At 33.9% G+C, this 22,498-nt stretch overlaps 1 protein-coding gene across 6 annotated transcripts in view; it reads right to left on the bottom strand.

The window, feature by feature from the left end:
- The window catches only part of Krt95d (phosphofurin acidic cluster sorting protein KrT95D), a 110,049-nt gene that overhangs the window by 42,792 nt on the left and 44,759 nt on the right, over positions 1–22,498 (bottom strand). For all 6 annotated transcript variants that reach the window (XR_013081061.1, XM_076781988.1, XM_076781990.1 and 3 more), the window contains exon 2: positions 4,105–4,408. Coding sequence is in view for 5 of the 6 variants with exons in the window: in XM_076781988.1 (XP_076638103.1) it covers positions 4,105–4,408 (304 nt within the window). In the remaining variant the exon portion in view is untranslated. The remainder of the gene's footprint in view (positions 1–4,104; positions 4,409–22,498) is intronic.

Raw genomic sequence — 22,498 nt, 5'->3', positions numbered from 1 at the left:
AGAATAAATCATAGAATATTAACAGTACCGTCCTGGTTATCGACGAGATAGGCTGTGTTTAATAATACTGCGTACCGTCTGCGTGTTGCTGTCTAGACTGTCAATTTCACGGCCCTTTTTATGATTTTTTTTCTAATGATAGGTAGGCTGTTTTATACTGAGACTTTGTAGATATATTTATTCATCTTATAAGCATGTATAATATTTTTTTCATGGAAAAATATTAAAAATCGTGGGAATTACAACTTCTTATTTAATGGCTCTTTTGGCAAAGGTGCTCCAATGGCTTCCAGGATTCTAGATAATTTGAAACAGAGGGGGTTAAAGTATCTTCATAAGGAAGGTTGTAGCTATAGCAGGAACTAGGGAGAAGTCAAAATCCTGATAAATAAAGAAATGGCGACGCTTCAAGTTTCGAATTTCTATTTGTTAATCGTTCTTTTGTCTTTAGCGTATCAAAAAAAAATAGTAAAACTCAATATTTGTTTAAATCTCTAGCTCCAGCTATAAAGGCGTGTCCGCTGAATATTCTCTCCAAATTTGAAGTCAATCGGTCTGCTAGATCTTGAAATATCATGTAAGTCAGTTTAAATGCGTTTTTTTAAACAAGAAGCTATAATTCTCACAATTTTTAATATTTTTTGATGAAAAAAATACTGTACATAACTATAAGACGAATAAATATATCTGCAAAATGTCACTGCAAAACAACCTATCTGTCGTTAAAAAAAAAATCACAAAAAAAGACAGCAATACTCCCTTAAGAAGTGACGATATCGAGTGTTGTGTTAATGGCTTCAATCCTATCACCAGGCCACACAACAAACACTGAAACAGTACAGTAATCAGACTTCTGAACGCAGAAATCCTTCCCAAATGAAAATAAACTAAATTATTCATCGAAGAAAAATTGATTCAAAAGTTTCACAGGACTTACAGCTATAAAATTAATTTCGAGAATTTAAAACGGAAGAATTTGCATGTATGCACTTAGAAAGAAACGGCTAACATCGAAATTCAAATTAGTAGCGATAAATAACGAAAACACAGAAGTCTGCCCACACACGAATATCTGACTAAAAGAAACAAAACTACCTTTTTGCAACATCTGCAACCAAATTATATCGACCAACCACGTTCGAATGCAGAAAATTTGAAATTCCAAGAGAAAGATACGAGGTAGACGGTGGAATAACAACCCACCCACTTTTTAAAAAAAAAAAAAAAAGAATATTAACTGGAACCATTAACAGTCAGCTATTTTTATGCGAAGCAGCTTCGAATATTTACGGTTCTTTAACTTCGATGGAATTTAGTTCTCAAGTATCGAACGGAATTTTAATTCCGCAGAAGAGAGTCCGATGCAAATAAATTAACGAACTGCGTTTCGAGCAAACGAGAAAACTTTCATCGGTGAACAGGTAAAAATACGATTCAAATTTGTTGTGAATAATTTTAAAGACCTCACAAAAAATAACAATTCATTAAAATTGGCGCAAATACGTTCGTGGTCTAGTCAATCCTCGAAAACAATATTTCTTTAGTGAATTTACATCTACTCGAGCTGATAGAGATTTCTACAAATCAAGCAGAGTTTATCTGGATGATTCAAATCGATGAGAACGCGAACAATTCATTATCTTAAAACAAACGAAAATGGACTTACAACGCTTTCAAAATAAACGGAGCGTTTATCGAGATTCAATCAACAAATCCTTAAATGCCCAATGAAGCTAAAGTTAAATCAACATCGACTAATCAGAGTATTCTGACCTGATTGTAGCTGCAATACTGGCGAAACATTGAAATGCTTTTCCAAAGGATTACGGTCTAAAATACTCTGGATGTGCTAATATGACGTCCCTGGGCATAGTCGAACGTCAAATCAAATAAATGATATTGCTGTGTTATCTATAATGTAATCTATAATTCTCGCGAGGCTTCGTTTGTTTCATCGTTGCGTTTCACTGATCCCCTATAATTAATACGTTCGCGGTAATGGATAGAAAGGGGTAGGTTTCTTGCAAAAATACTCGATGAACTAATTTAGCACAACTACGTTGCTATATTCCTCTCCCATTATCAGCATCTAAAATTTCACTATCTTCCAAAAATATATTTATAGTTTAAGGATTTCTATTTTATTCAGACAAGTTTATATCTTATATTTATTATATTAGAAATATTACATATTTGAATTTGAACTTTGTACAGTTTCCTCGCTAAAGGAATGCACAAAAATAATTATGAAAATTATTGAGATTAATTTAATACTATACAGGGTGTACTCTAGAGGCTAAAATAAGACGAAGAACAAGAATACTAATTTGTTGACGGAGATTTCCTTAAAAAGTTATTAACGTTTAAAGATCCACCTGTACTGAATTTTTTCCTAGAAAGTGGGTAGGATTTCGGGGGTAGGTCTATTCATCAAAAATGATTATAATTGACCCCCTTAACCAAAAATAATTTTTCCAGAACGATTTGAAATTTTTTAATTTTGTCGAAAAATTTCACACATTCACGAATTTTTTTCTAGGAAGTGGATAATATTTCAGAGGTATGTCTATTCACCAAAAATGATTATAATTGACCCCTGCAACCGAAAATAATTTTTTCAGAACGATTTGAAATTTTTTTTTTTCGTCGAAAAATTTAGGCACCTACCCCCTGTCGATTTTTCTTCAAAATTCGTTTTTCATTTTTAATAATTTCGCTTGACGTCCTACAGAAAAGTTGTTTAATACTTTTTTGTAGGTACCCACGAGCTCTACTTCAGAAAAAAGTTTCATTGAAATATATTCACAATTGTAGGAGTTATAACTGTTTGAAAATTGGACCATTTTTATGGGGTTTTTCTCATTTTGCGGGGTCAAGGACCAACTTTTCGAATATTTTTGCGATTTGTACATATTCTCCATCCAAATACGCGTAGTTTGCTTTTTTAAACATTAAAATCGTCCAATCCGTTCAGGAGTTATGACGTTTTAAAGATTCGCAAGAAAATTCGGTCAGACATTTCTGGTCAGAAATTATATTTTCAGTAAGGAATTTTTTTCTCGAAACTGAGTAGGATTTCGGGGGTATATGTAATGACCAAAAATGATTGTAATCGACTCTTGCAACCGAAGATAATTTTTTTAGAACGATTTGAAAAATTTTTTTTTGCTAAAATATTTTAGCATCTACCCGAATTTTTTTCTCGAAAGTGGGTAGGATTTCAGGGATATGTCTATTCACCAAAAATGCTTATAATTGACCGCTGCAACCAAAAATAATTTTTCCAGAACTATTTGAAATTTTTTAATTTAATTTGGTAATAACTTTTTAACAAAACCTCAGTCAAGAAATTGATATTCTTGATTTTCGCCTTATTTTGGCCTCTAGAATCTCCCATTAAAATTTTTCCCAGGGGTAGCCGAACACTCTGTATAATAATCAATTAAATCCTTTCATTTCTAGCATTCAACCGTACTGAAAACTACTATTTGGTTCTTAATTAAAATTTTACTACCAAACAATGTCGACGAACCTGTAATAACTTAACAAAAATAAATTTTATTAACTGCAACAAAAACATGAAGAACAGTATTAAAATTGCAAGTAAAAAAGAAAAAATTGGATTTGTGGTTTAATATATTATATGTAAAGTAGATTTAACTAATAAAAAATTTCTCTCCCTCGCGAAAACTTTCCTGTATTCTCTTTTGTACTCGTAACAGAAACGTTACTTTCATCACCACCGTTAATGTAACGTATTCAAAATGTATTTTCGTTTCTTGTCAGTGAGGAAAGATACCCAAACAATTTCAAACGTTTGCAAAACATTGATTTTTCAACGTCGGAGGCAGAAGCAACCAGCCAGGCCGGAAATTCGACCAAACCACAGAGCGCTGCGGGACGTTTTCTTTTTCCATTATCGCCTCCGGTACGATCTAGAAAACCGGAATCCAATACACGTATCTCGAAGGGTTAACGTTAACTCTGGTGCAGAGTCCCTGCTACAACGGTGCGGCTTTCGATGCCTTTAACGGCCGTTTGTCAAAGGGCGAAGCTTTTTCCCCATCGACAGAGGAGCCACGTTGGCTCGTTCGATCGACTTACTTGAGCCATGTTGATGATTCCCTCGGCTAGGGTCTTGTATCCGAGCATCGTGCGATTTTTATAGCGTTTCCTTCTCTGCAGCAGTATCAGAAGCTTGTTGCCGTCCCTCTTGAGGTAATGGGGATACTGGAGGGCGAACTGCAACTCCAAGTCGGTCTCCAGCATACCATTCGCCGGAATGGCCATCTCGTTCGAGCGCAGCGTCCGTTTCGAGCTCTGCATCTTCACGGCGATGCTGATGGAGGTTAGATCGGAGCCTAACGGACGTAGAATTACCAATCGGCTCAGGGTCAACGAGCACAGCCTGAAACACACGCAGACCTACGACTTAACACCCTTGTAACATCGATTGTTAACGAGATATTACTCTCTTCTTCTCATTATGTACTGGTTCATTAATTTTTTCCAACGTCTTATTATATTTATTCCATAGATTACGTCTATTATGGTACATACCATTATGTAGTGCAATGATTAAATAAAATGCTAAGCGAATGTATTTCTATGGTTTCAATTACTTTCTGTACAGTTTGTGCCCCTCAAAACGAGTTTCATATATTTCTGTTAATTTGCTTTGCTCTTTTTTACACGGCATTTTATTGTAATTGACCCCTGTAACTTAACATAATTCTTTCAGTATGATTTGAAATTTTTTAATTTCGTTGAAAAATGACAGTACCACTCGAATTTTTTTCTCGAAAGTGGATAGGATTTCGGAGGTATGTGTAACGACTAAAAATGATTGTAATTAACCCCCACAACCGAAAATAATTTTTCCAAAACGGTTTGAAATTTTTTAATTGAATTGTTAATAACTATTTAACGAAGCTTCTATCAAGAAATTGGTATTCTTGATTTTCGTCTTATTTTGGCCTCTGGAATCCCCTATTAAAATTTTTCCCAGGGGTGGCCGAACACCCTGTATAATATTCTCCATTTTAATAATTGAACAAATTTGCAAGAATAAATATTTTTCATTTACAATTCACGAATATATTTTCGTCCCCCCGTAAATGATTTCGTGTTTTATCATAGTTAATAAGGAATATCATACCATAGAAAAAAAATAAATAATATTCTCACGTAGAAATTTGTTTTAGCGTTCGTCTTCCGGGGGTTAAAAATGAACAAAGTCGTAGCATTCGAAACTAAAGCAACGATTGCATTATTAGCCATGACTCAGTCAACTTAAAATTAACATAAATAAATGGTGATTCAGCTCGTGCTGTGTATTATGCATTATGTAACTCTCACCAAATATGAAAAATGATAAACACTCTTACACGGATGCCAAAAATATCAGGAACTTGATATTTCGCTTACAAAGATGGTCTCTTCGTGATCGTAAATCTCATTTTTTCAAACGCATGAAATTTTTTTTATAAGAGATGTTACAGTATTTTCATCAAGATGAAGATGCGTTCCTCATTTCGGATCGTTAATTAAAAATTGAAGGATATTAAACGCGTACGCTTGGTAGCGAAAACAAATACGAAGAGTTAATCGAAACTGCAAAGGCTGCTTACTTTTTCGAGGGAATCGAGGACGCTCGTTCCTGAAACGAGGCCAAATTGAAGCTCAAAGCAAAAACGCCTGGCACAATGGTATCGATCAGGCAGTACGTAGACAACGATAACAATCGTGTCCGTTTAAAGACGTCACTATGATGCCGTGCCGTATGAAATATATATTCACTCTACGTGTGATGGGTATATAACACATCCTTGTTTTATCTCCGTCATCGAAGCACGTCAGATCGTTACCATTCGACTTGTCTGAAAAAAGACAGTTTTCTTCCTTAAATATTTATTCGCGTTTATATCCTCGCTGCTTTTGACGTCAGATACAGCAGCCACTAAAAAACGATAATTTAGCAAAGAAATCGTAACTTTTCTTTTATCCCAGAACACATATGGTAAAAACAACGATTTTCACTCGTTCGATCGTTAACGAGAAAACCATTCGTAAAATTTATAAATAATTTATAATTCCTGTTGAAATTGAATAGAGCGCGAGAAAATCCCCGAATTTTGTTGTTGTCGAGAAGCAGGAAATCTCTGAAGCAAAATTGCTCGTGAAAGAGTTTGGAAAACATTTTGAAGAGTTCAAGCGCTGAGCGTGCAACCTACCCCCTATTAAAAAATATTTTCCCTGTAGATTTCTCGATTCTAGGGTGAATACTAAATATAATTCCGCGGGGTTGCAACCACATTTAGAATATTGTAAAAGGTAGTCATAAATTATAGAAATGTTCTTCCATCTAATTTATCTTGTCCTTCATTTCAACCATGTATATAGTTGTATTATTATTAAATAATATTTGTAAACAAATTATTAAATAATAGGAAGATGAATCTATCGCGTATTAACGAATTACAGTCGAATGTTGAGATACTTATTGAATACTATTTATTCAATTTTTTAAAGGTTTGTTTAGTTGATCGTGTGTGTCGTAAATTTTTATGAAATTAAAATGTTTCTGAATTTATATGAAACAGGAATGTACTTATATATAATTAAATTGATAAATCCGAATTGACACTTGAATATTATTGTTTATTGATTCTGTAAGCAGACACAGGTAATTGCAATTAAATATTTGGAGGATTTTGTTTGTAAAAGACATCTTGGAAACTCGGAAGAAAATAATGGAACGTAAGGGTAGAAGAGAAAATAAGAGGGTCGGATCGTGGAAGAGAGAATAGAAACCGAGGGAAAAGAGCAACTGATTTATTGATAAGCTCAGCACTAGACTGATAAGAAAATGTGAAAAAAGGTGCAATACGCGGTAGAAAGGTCGCCATAGTACAATGCTATTGAATACGATTCGTGTGACTATTCAAGCCACGACAATACGGAATGTTTTGTATAGTGATATCCAAACTGTGCTTTGGGACCCTATTGTACATTTATGACTATTTTTGTCATTCAATATCCATTTTTTATTGTGTTTCAAAACTAGATTGTTGCTTCGATCTTTTTAGAAATGAACGATATTTGAAAGTGTTTTTTTTATAATTTATAGTATTATAATTTATATTCAAACTATGCTTTGGGAACTAATTGTACATTTATGACCATTTTTGTCATTTTATATCCATTTATTATTGTGTTTTAAAATTAGATTGTTGCTTCGATTTTTTTGTAAATGAACGATATTTGAAAGAGTTATCTTGTTTAATTTAAACATTTATTATTTCATCCAAAGTCGACAAAACGTAACGAAAAAAAAAATATTGAAACTTGAAATGTTAAAGAATATATGTGGAAAGTGGCGAAAAGTTTCATCAAACCTTAATGCTATAAAAAAATTGCCAAATATCATTTTACCAGTTTACTTGAATCTCCCCCTTAAGATAAAACTATTGCAATAAAAGAAGAAAGTAATCGTTGGTTTCGAATTAATATTTAACGCAATTTTGAGAAAACAGAAAATGAAATGCACCGTCATTAAACTCAATTTAAAAGAGAAAACATAAAACAAAGGAATTTTTATCGTTGACAAATATATTTCTCAACAATACAAGACGCGCGTATATTTGCAATTGCAGGGGAAATTGGTGCTCAGACATTCAGTTGCATTGCGTGTTTCCTTTTTGTCTAGGGGTTATAGTATTTCTACGAATCATTACGTATCAGCACGAACTCACTGAATTCACCCTCTCTTGTCGCAGACTATCATCCATTATGCAATAATAGTTCCTTGTTCCTACCGTCGCTAGTAATTTTGTGTTATTAGTCTGAATCGATCCTCGTGTTTCGTCGCGAATTCGAATAGAAATTGCAACCCTACGATCGGTTGCATATACGTATCCAAGAATCTTTCTAATTTTCAAAACGAATATACGAAAATCGTGGATATATAATAATAATTTTTTTCTATCTCCATTATCTTTTTTTAGCACCCCAAAAAAGTACGTGTCTAACATTTCTCGATGCACCATCCATTCGATAAAGTTTTACACAATTCAAATTGACGAGGTCGTTATGCTGCAAATAATTATCCAATTTACAGAATTAACGGGGCAGCCTCATGTGAGACCTCAAAAGAAATCATTTTTTTTTTATTTCATTTTTTGAAAGTATATTTAAGAATGTACTGTTAAATTTTGAAAGATAAATCTAAGAGACATCTGCTGTTTTTAAAAGTTAAAATTCTAGCATTTGTGCTAAGATTTTATGCCTTGTTACATCGATTAATCGATTTGGCATACTTTCTATCAGTTTTAAAGTGATATTTGTGGAAATCAATATATTTTTGTTATTAGTTAATCAATTTTGTTATAATTTGGTATAAATAAACTTTATACATGTGTTCATTTACAGAAAAAAGGTTATTGCAAAATCTTACATGCATCGTTCGATTTCAACAAATTTCTCTCATGAGGGTACGAATACAGGTAGCCCTCCTACAACACTGGATAACACGATTTTTGCTTAACATATTTAAAAACTAAATTACCATAAAATAATGAACTATAGCGGCTTTACATGAAAAAATATAAATAAATTATAATTTACCAAATTAAGGCTGCGTCAAATTAAAATATTTTGTTTTGCGTTACACATACATTTATATTTTTCATAAAAATTAAGTCGCTTATGTAAAATTAACAAAAAATATTTGTTTTTAATAAGTTTTCGGAACATAACTCCCATTTTTATACTGGCTCTGGGTCTCATATAACACAGCATTTTCTAGGAACCTATCTACCGTGTTACAGGAGGGTTACCTGTACTCATGGGATTAACTGTATGGGTGAGACTGCACGAAGGGGTTGATTTTCCCGCATCCTGCGACTGAAACGCTTCCGCGGTGGGAATCGATCGTGGAGGATCGATTTCAAGCGCAGAGTGGCGTGCATCATCGCGAAGAAATCAGCCGTAAAACGCGGTTCGCGGCGTCGACCGGCGCGACACGAGCGTACACACGAACCGTATGTCGCATGAATCACCGAACGCCGTCGACTGATGAATGAGCTCCGCGTCAAGTACCCTGCTGAGGCCTCCTCTCCCGCTCCTTGACCCCAGCCCCCCACCCCTCGTCCGCCAAACTCGTCCGGGCACGCGATTCGCGTACGCATCTTGACCTCGCTGCACCCTTCGAACGTTGTCATCGAGGTAATCCGGGGGGATTAACGACACCGTTTTTTCTTCTGGTCCCCTCTCATCCCCACCCACTACCACTTCTCCCACCCTCTGCCCCTTTCGCTCGTTCGGTACCGGAGCGACGAGTCGCGGGACGACGCGGCGTGGCGGCATTGTGCCGCGAAAGAAGCGGCAATTTCTCTTTTTCTGGGCGCAGCTCGCGATTCGACCGGCCTCGTTTTTCGAACAAAAGTGTGGAAAACGACGTCGACGCTTTTTGTTTCGAGTTTCGCTCGCGGAACGGTCCCGTTCTGCCCGAACTTGGCTTCTGTCAACGCGTCGACCAGGATTGGTAAACGCGCCTCTTTTTCGGGATCCAATACCCCGGTTATTGTACGATTTCAAATGAAACGTACCATTCTTTTTAATGCTCGAGTGTTTTCACCGGATCGGAGACGTAAAACATTGAGGGTTTGATAAAAAGTTGATGTAGAGGAGACGAATGGGCAAAAAGTTCGCGTTTGTTGTGGGTATGCAAATACGAGACAATCAAGTTTATGATATCGAAATGAATTGAGATAGAAATGTAAAATAATTAAGAATGACTTTTCCTTGTCGTTTACGAATAACAGAATTAAAATGGTCGAAATGAGAAAATAGTGAAGTTTCACTATAGAGTGTAGTTTCACTCCATATAGAGTGTAATCTCTGTAATCCGATGCATATGGAAACGAAGTACTGTGGGATTTTACGGAGACTACCGGATTACTGGAAACAACAGAAAATAAACGTATTACACAATTACATAAACGGCAGTTTTGTTTTATATGCACTGCTATTGATAAAAGATATACAAAAGTCATTTTTAGTATTTAAAAATGAATAGACAGTGTTTTCAAAATGGATATACAAAATTGAGTGTAGAATTAAGAATGATGTATGTAATATTCTACCCTTTTATTTATTTACCTATTTGGAACCATCGAAGACGATAATAAATAATACCAAAGTACACAAAATTAGAGGGACAATTTTGCACACGGTAATTTACAGTAATTATAGATTGTTATATATTAATGAATTTAGAATAAAAAACATTTCTATTTATCTGAAAAAGAGAGAGGGAGGTTTTATTTTCGAAATAAAATTAATTTTTAAATATTTTTAAAATAATAAAATTTAATACTTATAATTGCATTAAAAGGGGTGATTTCACCCTTAACTTCAAAAGTCACACCAAATATGGCAAAGATTCATCAAAAACTCTATAGTTAACGTATTATAATTATACTTCATACATGTATGAATAATTTAAAAAAGGTTTCAGTTGCTACAGTTCATTGTTCATTAAAAAAGATATTCACAATTGTTCAATTTTTGCGAATCAAGAATTGATAAGGGAATATATAACAAAGGTCGTCTGGTTACTTGATAATGGATATTCGGTGGTTATAAACGTGGCAGTAATGAAATATATTAATTAAATCTGTTTGTGATCGTTCTACTGGAATAACGTTGTTTGTTATCGGAAAGTGTATTATGCCAGGCATGAAAATAATACTTGGCCGCTCGAAATCGAACAATTGGTTAAGCTGTGATAAATATTTACATGAAACTGTAATCCACAAATGCAATTTCGTGGATTTTCTGATGCTAATGCTCGCACGCAACATAGTGAACGAGCTTATGACGAGATACACGAAATAATATTCTTTAATTTGATACTGGTCAACAACATTACATTGCGGGATTTATGTTTAAACAAAAATTTGTTTCCTGTAATCACATTGATGCATTCTTCAATATTATGTCTTAACTATATCCAATAATTAAATAATTATATATATGCTATTTAAAAAACACATATTTGGAATTATTTATTTCTGCCTTTTATTATCGATTTAGTAAAGTGTATGTTCATGGCCCTTTTTTTCCTCGTATATTTACTTTTTCATTTTTTAAGATAATAAAGAAAATTAAAATATTAAAAATTTTGTAGTTTGTCAATTTTTATGGAAATGGGTTCGGTATCATAAAATTTCATTTTAAAATTCAAACTCTAATTTGTATTCTATAAAAATTAGTTTATCTATTATTCCTTATTCGAAATCTTTATCTAGGTAAAAGTTGTGTCAAAACTATGTGTTTAATATGTGAAAGTTTCAACTGATACTTTCTCTAAAAAAACTTTAAAAAATGATTCTTGTGGCACGATGGCACTTTACTTTGGAGTACTGGTCAACCGTAGGGGAACCCCCCCCTAAGTGAAGCTCGCCACGCGATTGCGGGGAAATCTCGGACCACAATTTTAAAAAAAAGCCTTACTGTAGTGAAGCAACTTACTTAAACAATGTGTGTGTTTTTCGTGAAAACTAAATGTTTAATTTGGCAATCCAATGGCAATTCGTGAATCGTACACAGAATGTGAATAGGAATACTTAAAACTACGGACATCGGTCTAAATCGATAGTAATAGTGTGCAAATTGGACTGAATTGTATTAGGGTTGACCACTGTTTCGCGTTTAATTCGATTATAAAATAGTAATCGTCTTTCTTGTATGTTGGATTAAATTCTGTTGGGATTCGTCAATACTTGATTTGTAATGGCGTTGTAAAAGAGTAATTTTTGAATAAAATTCGATTGAAAGTCCGTATCTTTTATTTTAAGCATTTTTTAAACTACAGATTGTCTCTTTATTTATTAACACCTTAACGCTTATATTTTTCGGGTTAACCAAGAATGATCAGTTTTCTTTATTGGATTTGTTTCTAAAAATGCAGTTTTTGTTACTTACAATGTTGTATCCAACGTATAATTTGACAGAAAACAAATATTATCATCCCTTAAACCATTAGATTAAACAAATATCGTTTTTTAAAGAAGTCAAACTCGGGCATGAACGTTAACGGGGTTAAATGGGTCTAGTGTTAAAATACTTGTGATTTCCAATGTATCACTCTTTTCTACAATAATCTTTTATTCAACGTTTCAGGTTGATAAATATATAACTAGAATGATAATAATCTTTGCATATTACGATTCTTGAAATTCGTATCTTATATTTAGGTATTGTTTAAACTACAATTTGTGTCTTTATTTATTAAATGGACCTCGTGTTTAAATACTTGTGATTTCCAAGTTCGTATCTTATATTTAGCTATTTTTTAAACTATAATTTGTGTCTTTATTTATTAAATGAACCTCGTGTTTAAATACTTGTGATTTCCAAGTTCGTATCGTATAATTTAGCTAATTTTTAAACTATAATTTGTGTCTTTATTTATTAAATAGACCTCATGTTTAAATACTTATGATTTCCAAGTTCGTATCTTGTATTTAGGTATTTTTTAAACTACAGATTGTTTCTTTATTTTTTAAATGAACCTCGTGTTTAAATATTTGTGATTTCCAAGTTCGTATCCTATATTTAGCTATTTTTTAAACCACAATTTGTGTCTTTATTTATTAAATGTACCTCATGTTTAAATATACTTGTGATTTCCAACGTATCACTCTTTTCTACAGTAACCTTTTATTCAACTTCTCGCGATCAGCATGGACGAAGCAGTATCCGGCACAAAAAATGGGACGTAGCTCGATAAAACGATAGATAAACGAAGATTTTCATTAACGATGTTCGTGTTTTATCTTTTCTATCGTCGTTTTCGGCTGATCGACGGCCTATAGAAACGTAAAGCGCAGGTTCAACGATAAGCTTATCGCTGGGTTTCGTGTGTAAGAAGGCAAAGATTAGGGGAAACCTGCTGGAACTAGCTCCATGAAATATTATAGTTTCTTCGCTGTCGTGTGCGTACATGATAATTTCAATCCCCATGAGGCAGGTAGCTCCATGTTCCGCGTTGTAATCGCGAAAACCAGTTTCAAACTCAATTTTCTATGTGTCACGTCGCACCGAGATACGTCACGCGCTTCAATCAAAGCAAATATCAGGCCATTTCTATTCGCGAGCACGGTCGTTGTTTAATTTCAAAGTCGGCTGGCTTCGACACGAAACGAATAATCGCGTCGCCTCTGTCGAACGGGAAATATTAATCGAGAGCGTCCATCGCCACGTTTAAACAGTTTTCAAAACCTTGGCGGTTCTCCATTTCGATCACGGATCTGAGATTTATTGCAACACGTCTGTCGCAGAAAATATCAAATTTTGCAACATTATTGATTCCGTGCACGTTCGACGTACGCTTAATACCGTTTCGTAGACTGGATCATTCTCGTAGTTGAATACTTCACCGATCTACGGTGGATTTAAAAAACTTTATTGCAGCAAGACAGTTTTTTTTAACAAAATCGAACCAAACAATTTGTACATAATTATTTTTAGATTTATGACGAATTACTGCAATTACAATTTTAAAAAATATTAATGATATTGTAGGAATTAATTAATTTTTACTATTCTCACTTTATAGATTTCTACTGAATTATTTTGTAGTAAATGTTTGTAACAACTTGTATAATAGTAACTTGTTTTTCCTTTTAAAGTGTTCTTATCTAGCAAAAGACACGAATATTAAGTTTGGTTTGCTGCTTAACGATACCATATGCAGTTTTCCACGGTTAAATAGTTAATAAAATCCACTTTGAACGAACCTTAGATCCTATCCGATTGTTATCTGAACGTTAATGGAACACGATTAGTGGCTTGACAACGCTATGAATCAACGACCGATAACAGAAACACGATTCATCTCGAAGAAACGAAACATTGCGTTTTCAGTGCACATCGATTACGTAAAACAACACGCGAATGACACATTTTCAACGAACAGATTCGCAGATAATTAACGATACGAAAGATAAAAACAAACTGGAACGCATGTCAGTCGGTTGATAGTAATCGAATTTTTAATAATTATTCCTTATATCTGCAATTAATTGGCGAGTGATGTAATTCCATAATTAAACTTCTCTGATTATTATAAATTGTGATTAATACGATTGTCATGTTCACAATTGTAAACTAATGTTTTGCCACGTTTTTATTCAAACTTGGAAGTCAAATTGATTTTCGGAAATAATTAGAGCAGGAAAATGTTAATAATTGCATCTTGTATAATCGAGTACCTAACTGAGTCTTGTTTCAACAAAAGAAGTAAGACACTTTTAGTTATAAAATATTTCAGAAAACTGGATTTGATTTTCGTACAAAATTACAACAAAGCTACATTTATATATTTCTGTACAATGTAAAAAGAAAATTGTAATTTATGATTGAATCGGAACTAAGCTACTCTAGACTTGAAGACAATGAATTTTACAGTTTCACTATGAAAAATCGTTATTGTGTATCTTTATCTATTCTGATTTATTTATCTTTGTATCCTCCTTGTAACTCGATAACAAAATATTTCTAGTAAACCATAATCTTCTTATTATGCAAGTAAGAATATCAAAACTGCGTTTACATTATATTATTTCCATATCTCCAGATTTTCTCTCCCGATTCGAATTTTGTTCCATCTTGTTTCTCAGGTTCCAACGATTCCAAACGAGTGCAAATAAAGAGATGACTAAACACGATATTAACAATGCAATTTCTCAAGAAAACAGCTTCAAAAGATTTTAGATTCCAAGTTTCGAGATTCTTCAAGATTAACTTGCAGTTTCATATTGTTACCTTCTCTATAACTAAGAATTTTTTCCCCCGATTCGAATCTTGTTCCATTTTATTGTCTCTCAATTTCCAACGATTCCAAACGAGTGCAAACGAAGAGATGATAAAACACGATAGTAACAATGCAATTCTCCAAGAAAACAGCTTCAAAAGATTTTAGATTCCAAGTTTCGAGATTCTTCAAGATTAACTTGCAGTTTCATATTGTTACCTTCTCTATAACAAAATGCAAATTGACCACGATGAGTTTGACACACCTACTGAGAATTTTTTCTCCCGATTTGAATCTTGTTCCATCTTGTTTCTCAGTTTTCGACAATTCCAAACGCGTGCAATGATAATTTTGGTGCTACTCAACAAAGAGCCTGGCACGATATCAATTTTGATTCGTTAACGTAAACAGAGAAGTGAGTTTCCGAGAGTCCTTAGGTGAGTCAGATATCTACGAGTACGTTGCTTTTTCTCAAGGACGTCTGTACAATGGCATTCTTCGCTTGCCGAATCTCTGCCAAAGTACAACCTAAAAGGCACTCGTGTAATGACAAAAGCTGGCGCCGTTGTGTCGTCGGCTTCTACAGAAATAAACCGAACGTTAGTATCAGGTTGCGCAACCACGCTAATTTAACTTTATAACTTCTTACCTTTGACACCCGCGCCGCGTATACAAGTGTCGACAATTTGCTTCCTTCTTCGATTGTAATACTAATGTGCGTGACACGTCGTGTGAATTACGTGTAACGACGGACCCAGAGGTGAGGAGACTTTGCAGGGGAGAAATTGCACCCCCTCCATTACAAGTATCCAATTTTAGCCATTAACGTTCTTTTATATCGTCACGTGCCAAGGGGGAGGAATTTCTCATTTTTATTATACTCGAGTTTATACAAATTGTACAACTTCGAATTTAACGGAGATAACTAGACTGATATTCATGCAAATTCATATTTTTACTAATAAAAATAATGAAAAAATAAAATTTGTATCTTATTTTAAGTATTTTTCATATTTTTGCATATTAAGTGCATTTTGTAGTTCTTTTTAGAATTATAATTTTCCATAAATGCATGAACAACCATAGTCTAGTAATAACTATATGAATTTATTTAAAGTTAAATGTGTTTGTAATAATTTTCACATTTAGCTTGAGGGGTATTTTTCATCCCCTTATTTGGCCACAGCCTTTAACAAAAGTATGAAGTTCGATTTTGAATACGTTCTTTTCTCATCAAGAATTTTTTTAACCTTTTTTAAACAGCAATTTTAATGTACCAGTATTTTCCTTTGAACCTTGCAAGTTAGAAATACACGCGTGAAAGAATGTTTTAAACAAATTGAAACATTAAAATAAATGGCCACGTGTATCCATGCCAATTTTCTGGGATTAATAGTACTCGGATAAATACACGAACGCATTGTTGTTTTCTTCTTTTCAGTCGAACCCCCGGAAGATGTTCTTAGGTACGTTTTGTTTCTCCATCCTGTTACACAATGTGTTCGTTAAACGTGTAATTGCAAGGACACAGCAGACGTACGAGGGAATTAATTACAATTAAGCTTCGAGACAATGTTAGGGCATAATTCTATGAATGCTAATTCGGTACGCGAACACGAATTATCGCTAGTTAGCGTTGAAATTGCTACCGTAGAAGCCATCGGGACGGAAGTTTGCATGCAACGTTATTTACAATACACAATGGAGAACCTTTATTGCGATGATATATCCGATTTATCGTCGATTAATGCAACCGTACATGTCCTCGTGATACCAAAAACGCGTCTGCATTCATTTCGTCCAATAATCACGTTAATTAACATATTTATTCAAACATTAGTACGCGTTTCAGCGAGCAAGATAAAGTAAAATATATGAATATAATACGCATCGACAATCTGTCAATAATGTGGCAGATTAAATATGTGTATTTAAAGAATTATTTATAACATGCACAAATAGTTATTCAGATATTCATCAGATAATTAGATCGTCCCTCGATTACTAATGTGGAAGTATTTTAGGTGGTCGAATATTTACTCTAAATAAACTCGAGTATTTCGTGTAGCTTGAGAAAACATATATTTGAATTATGCTAGTAGTTTAATTGAATAGTTCAAGTACCATCAAAAAGTTCCATTTATTTAAATAATTCAATTTAAATTTAGATGGTCGAATATTCACTCTAAATAAACTCGAATATTTTATGTTGCTTAATTAATTATGTTGTAGTTTAATCTATTGAGTAGTTCAAGTCCCATTTGTTTAAATAATTCGAACAGTTGAGATGCTATTGTTGAACCTATTTTCACGAATAAAATTAGTTCGTTTAAGGAATTCGTTGCTTAATTACGTTTCATTGAAAACGTTCGAGAACATTTCGCGGAATCTGATAGTATTTAATCGTGGAATTTATATCGATGGAAACATCAATCCTGCGCGAGAATTTTACATTCTCATACCAACTATTTTCCGTTAAATTAGCTTGGCACGTAAGAGTAAATTATAAATTAAATTTCATTTTTAACGGTTTAACGCTTATACTTGAGTATAATATAAAAATTATAGAAAGAGAATAAAAAACTACAAACTGAATATTATATAATATTATACTAAAAAGTAGGCATTAAGCGCTCGAACAAATTTTCTTACCCATTTATAACCATAACATTTCATCTATAACAGAAGCAATGTTAAGTCTTGTTAAAGTTCTATTATTTACAAAACAAGGCCCTCTTGTCTCCATCTTTCTATTTTTCATACTTTATGTAAACGACATCATAATGCATTCTATTCTTTACAAATTACGGGTTTACTAATTGATCAATTTTCAAAATAAATCCCGCTACAATTTAATTTCTATTAAAATCTTAATCTAAATAACTCACGTTCCCGTTTACACCTCTTTTTCTACCCTCGGCTAATGCAGATTTAAATCAGTCTAGAAACCAACATTTTCAGTAATGTAACACCTCCATTACACTCTGAATCGATTAGCATCAAAGTTTCCACGTGAAGTTAAAATTTTTATTTTTCCCCCCGTATATCTTGGTCGTGTTTCTCGTAATTGCTTAACGCAAATTCATGTCTCATTATAAATTACACATGTAATACGAATTTCACGCTTATTTATTCAGGCGAGCGCAATAAATCCATTAAGATTCGTATCTTAATTGCATATCCAAACGTTATGTTTCCACTTTTTCTTTTCGCTACCGCTTGTGTGTAACGTGGAATCGCTAATGACATCAATCGTGTAAGAAATTAATTCCGCTACGCGCTGATTGAAATTCGAATCTCAATCTCATAATCTCCGTTACGGTTCTATTTATCCAGAACTAACGCGGTTTTTTGCCCGATCGCGAGTCGCACGAGCAATAATGACTCGTGGCCAACAATTTGAAGCTCGCTGTCGTCCTCGTTAAGATGTAAATTTCAATTCGTAACCAGTTATCGGATTTCCGTTTACTCTGGTCGTTTTGCTCGTAATTAATTAAATTCACGCAAGAATATAAATTGCGCTTCGAACGGCAACTTAATTCGCGAACGAAGTGAATTCTGGTACAAACGAATCGACGAATATTTTATATCGAAATCTCACACGTTCCTGTTCACCTTCCTAACTTTCCCTAAGAATAATGCAAATTAACATTCGAATAGTAATTACATTTACAGCAGTGGGGGACTCCATCGTTACCATTTGTTAATTTGTTTACTCTCGTTTATTGTTTAATCTCGTGTGCTTAGACTTTGATCCTCTCGGGCTTGGATTTTGGGTTCATTCATTGGATGAATTTAATAATTGATAATTTTTTTTAAAGCAATGTAGGGGCTTATTGTTATAGAAAGTAGTAAACGAGATAGCAGGAGGAATGAAAAGAGCATTTCATCCTGAATATACTTATACATCAGGACATTTGATACTCAGTCGAGCACTTGTGAGAGAGACAAGAGCGTGGCCCTCTGCTGGCGAGCACGGGAAGCGTCGCCACATCAGTTTTAGACTAATTGTGAATGAATAGTACGAAATGTATTGGGAATTATCGTTGCTCAGTTAAAAGTAAAGACGTCTTTTGCATCTAGAGACATTGTTGTATGTTTAATGGAAAAATTTCCCAGCGATCAACAGTTTTAATAATGCATCAAATTAATTTATTTACTTTATATATTTTTCTTTCTCCCTACAGTATTCACGATTTTATTTGTGCACTTCGCTGAAATTCGGTAAAGTTTCAAATTCAAGTCGCTTCTATAACCACAACCTACTTCCTCCTTCGATTCCCGATTTCCTTCCGAAATTTCACGTACTTGTTCATCCCACTTATTCCGTGTCATCGAATCCAAATTGGCTTTCGACCATCCGCAACCGAGTCATCGTCGATTCTGACGAAACGCATCGATTTAGGCGCGCGCAACAGGGACGATCAGTATATTTTATCTACAGTTTAATATTTATTTATATCGTTCACAAATTTAACACATTCAATGCAAAACTACGTATATTATACGAACAAAATCAAAATGTCTTTTCAGCGCCCGAAAATAACTTTTCTTCAATGCTTTCAAATGGTGATATAACTATTGCTCATTCAGGTACTTTTTTATTTTTCTAACAACTTTTTCGGGGAGGCGATAACAACATTCTTTGCTTTTGTAAAGATTCTGTACAAATTCTTAATTTCTAGACCAGTGATGAGCAAACTTTTTTAAGAGTGAAAGAAAAAAAAAAGGAAAAAATTATTTACTATAAAATGCAATAAATTCTCTTTTTAAAATCTTATTCCTACTTTTTTTTTTAAATATAAAAGCAACTACATTTTAATAGTTTTATGCATGTTTATTAGGACGAGCTCTATTTTGTGAGCACACAAAAGTTTTTTAATCAATTTCTATACAAATCCTCCCAACTATAGTTTGCATATGCAACAAATATTTAAATTCTTATGGAAATTTTTGCATATACAAAAACTGGAACACCCTCTTAAATGAATATTTTTAAAACATTGAAATTGAACATTTCTATATTGTTTTAAAATTTGACCGTAGTTTGGCCATCGTTGTTTTAGACGATGCCAAAAATGGGAACTTGGTCAACTGAAAACCATGAAAATAAAAGTTTCGTACCTAATGTTTTTTTTATCAAATATGCCATTTAAAAAAATTAAAGTTGAATAGATTTAATTGTAAAAAAATTGGATTTCATATTTCATCAATAAAATATAATGTTTTTAATTTTAAGATACTCCTTTTGCACGTCTCTGACAAGTAACAACACTTTGCTGTTGCTGAAACGAGACGCGGGAACGGTACTCGCGTCGGGATTGGAGGGAATCTGAGCACAATACATGTCGATCGGAAATACACGGCCACGGCGTGCGACTATGCACCTGTACGCGTCCGAGGGAGTTGCAACGGTGCATCAGAGGCATTGTGCGTCGTCGTAAACAATACCCGCTGTGCTTCGTGTAAAAGGTGTAAAAATAGCACGAGCCGCCGTTGGCTTCTGCCAATTTCTTTGTATACCCAACAAAGATTTACCACGAACGTTCCGGCTTTCACGGTCTAATGTGTGTGCGATAAGGTTTCCTCGCGGTGGACAGGCCTCGCGAAACAAGCCGCTTTACGCGACAAATCTAATGGCAAAACGTCACATTTGGCTTTCAGTCTGGCAGCAACTGTCTTTTTATTATCTATCTTTTTCAAATTTGCAACATTTACCAACGACCCATGCACAGAGCAAAATTCTTATTTAAATGCAAATTTAAAAATAGAAAATTTAAATTTGAGCAACTATAAATATTAACTTGGGGGAAAAGAAATCCATTATTTTTCACCTAGATGGCTGCAGTGATATCTCGTAAGGTACTGACCAAAGGAATTGAGACTTTGTGAGCGTTGGAAAGGTGATATTCCGCAGTAAAAAAAAATTCTTTTACAGTTCTCTGGTTGGTCGATTCAGTTGTGAGTTATAGGGTGTAAAAGATGGAGGTTAACAAAGAGATTTCGATGCGGTATATTTTACGATTTAACACTTTGGCTGCCACGTCATCCATATATGGGTGACAGGATTTTTTGCTATAGAACTAGAACAATTAATTCTCAGGATGAAATGTTGAAGTTGAAATTTGAATAGGATTCATGAATTTTAGTGAGGTTACGAAAATAAATGCTAAGACAAATTCTAAATTATGTAGTTTGCAATTGTCTAAAATCAAAGTTTTGGTTCTAATTAATCAATTGCTTTGAAAATTTACAGTTATCTTTACTATTATATTTATTAAGCATTGACGATCCGTTTTTTTAAAAATTGTCTAATAATTCAGCAGAATATTAGTAATAAAAACTCGATTTTTGATAAAATTCGATTTTAGGTTTCAAATATCTGCCATATTGTTCATTTTTATACAAATTGAAATGTCTCATCGTCAATGTTAAGGATTTTCATCATAGTTAATGGAATATTTCGGTTTTTGTTGTAGACAATAACCATTTTATTATAATCCTGCACACCATTTAGGCATCAAAAAATGAAGTGGCTCGGGAACATGGCGCTGTGTAGGCTTAATTACAAATATTTTTTAAACATTGCCAAGGGTTTTTTTCAATATTTGTTATACCTAAATATAGTGCAAAGTCTCAGGATAATTGACTGCTTACTTTTTCTTCATTGTAGCTTAAAAAATTGCCTTGTTTTCCATACCGCTAGAGTTACCTAACCCCTTAAGAAAAGAGGGTAGAACTTGTGAAAGTCTCTTCATAGATTTATACAATTTATTGTGGTAATCGAGTACACAAACTGTGGTCTAATAGTAATATAAAATGCGAAAAAGAAATGTTTTATAAGATAGTTTCGATAGTAATACAACAAACACCAGAAGTCCCCGCGACCGCGTGGCGAGCTTCACTCGGGGGATTCCCCTACTTCCCCACACAACGCCAATTTAATACTCGACCAATAAATACCATCTTTGTCTTTCAGAATAAATAAAATTTCCATAAATACAGCTTGAATTTTATGATTTTTATTTTTATCTTGTTTATAAGGACGAAATGCATTGAAGCATCGAGCTTTTGACCTTATTTTAAAGTTCGACGTTTCGTAAATGTACCCGTGAGGTGGAAAGTGTCCAGCGACTGAAAATATTTGGAAAACACTGCACTCGAAGAACAAAATACGGTTTCGAGGCGCCAAAGAACAATCCAGGGAAAATCATGCCGAACAAAAGACCCGGTCTCTTAACTGGAATTACATCCCATTAACAACTCAGAGTTTAAAATACTTCGTGGACGCGTAACGTTTGGTTACTGTTACGCTTTCCGGTTCGCGACATTTAAAACGTCGGCCACGAACGACATTTCCGACAGTACTCGCATGGAAGCTTCTACGCGGGCGTGTCTGTGTGAGAATAATGCACCAGACATTTTTCGCCAACTGCATTAAACGAGTTCATGGCCGAAACGGGGATCGACGACGAGAAAGCTTCGTACCATTCTGAGAATCTCCGATAACTTTTCTGGCTCGTCGATTTCACTTACGATCGAGACAGTTTAGAATTCACTATGTGCTTTCGATGAAGTTTCGAATCGTTATTCATATTCCATTGCTAATTTTTAATTTAAAAGGCGTAACGTTATTAACAAATTATTCTTTACTGTATTAAAATTAAGTTACACGAT

This window comes from Colletes latitarsis, chromosome 14 (genome assembly GCF_051014445.1).
Source record: "Colletes latitarsis isolate SP2378_abdomen chromosome 14, iyColLati1, whole genome shotgun sequence".
NCBI lineage: Eukaryota > Metazoa > Arthropoda > Insecta > Hymenoptera > Colletidae > Colletes > Colletes latitarsis.
Note: the sequence above shows the minus strand (reverse complement) of the source record. Positions and strands in the feature narration are given on the sequence as shown.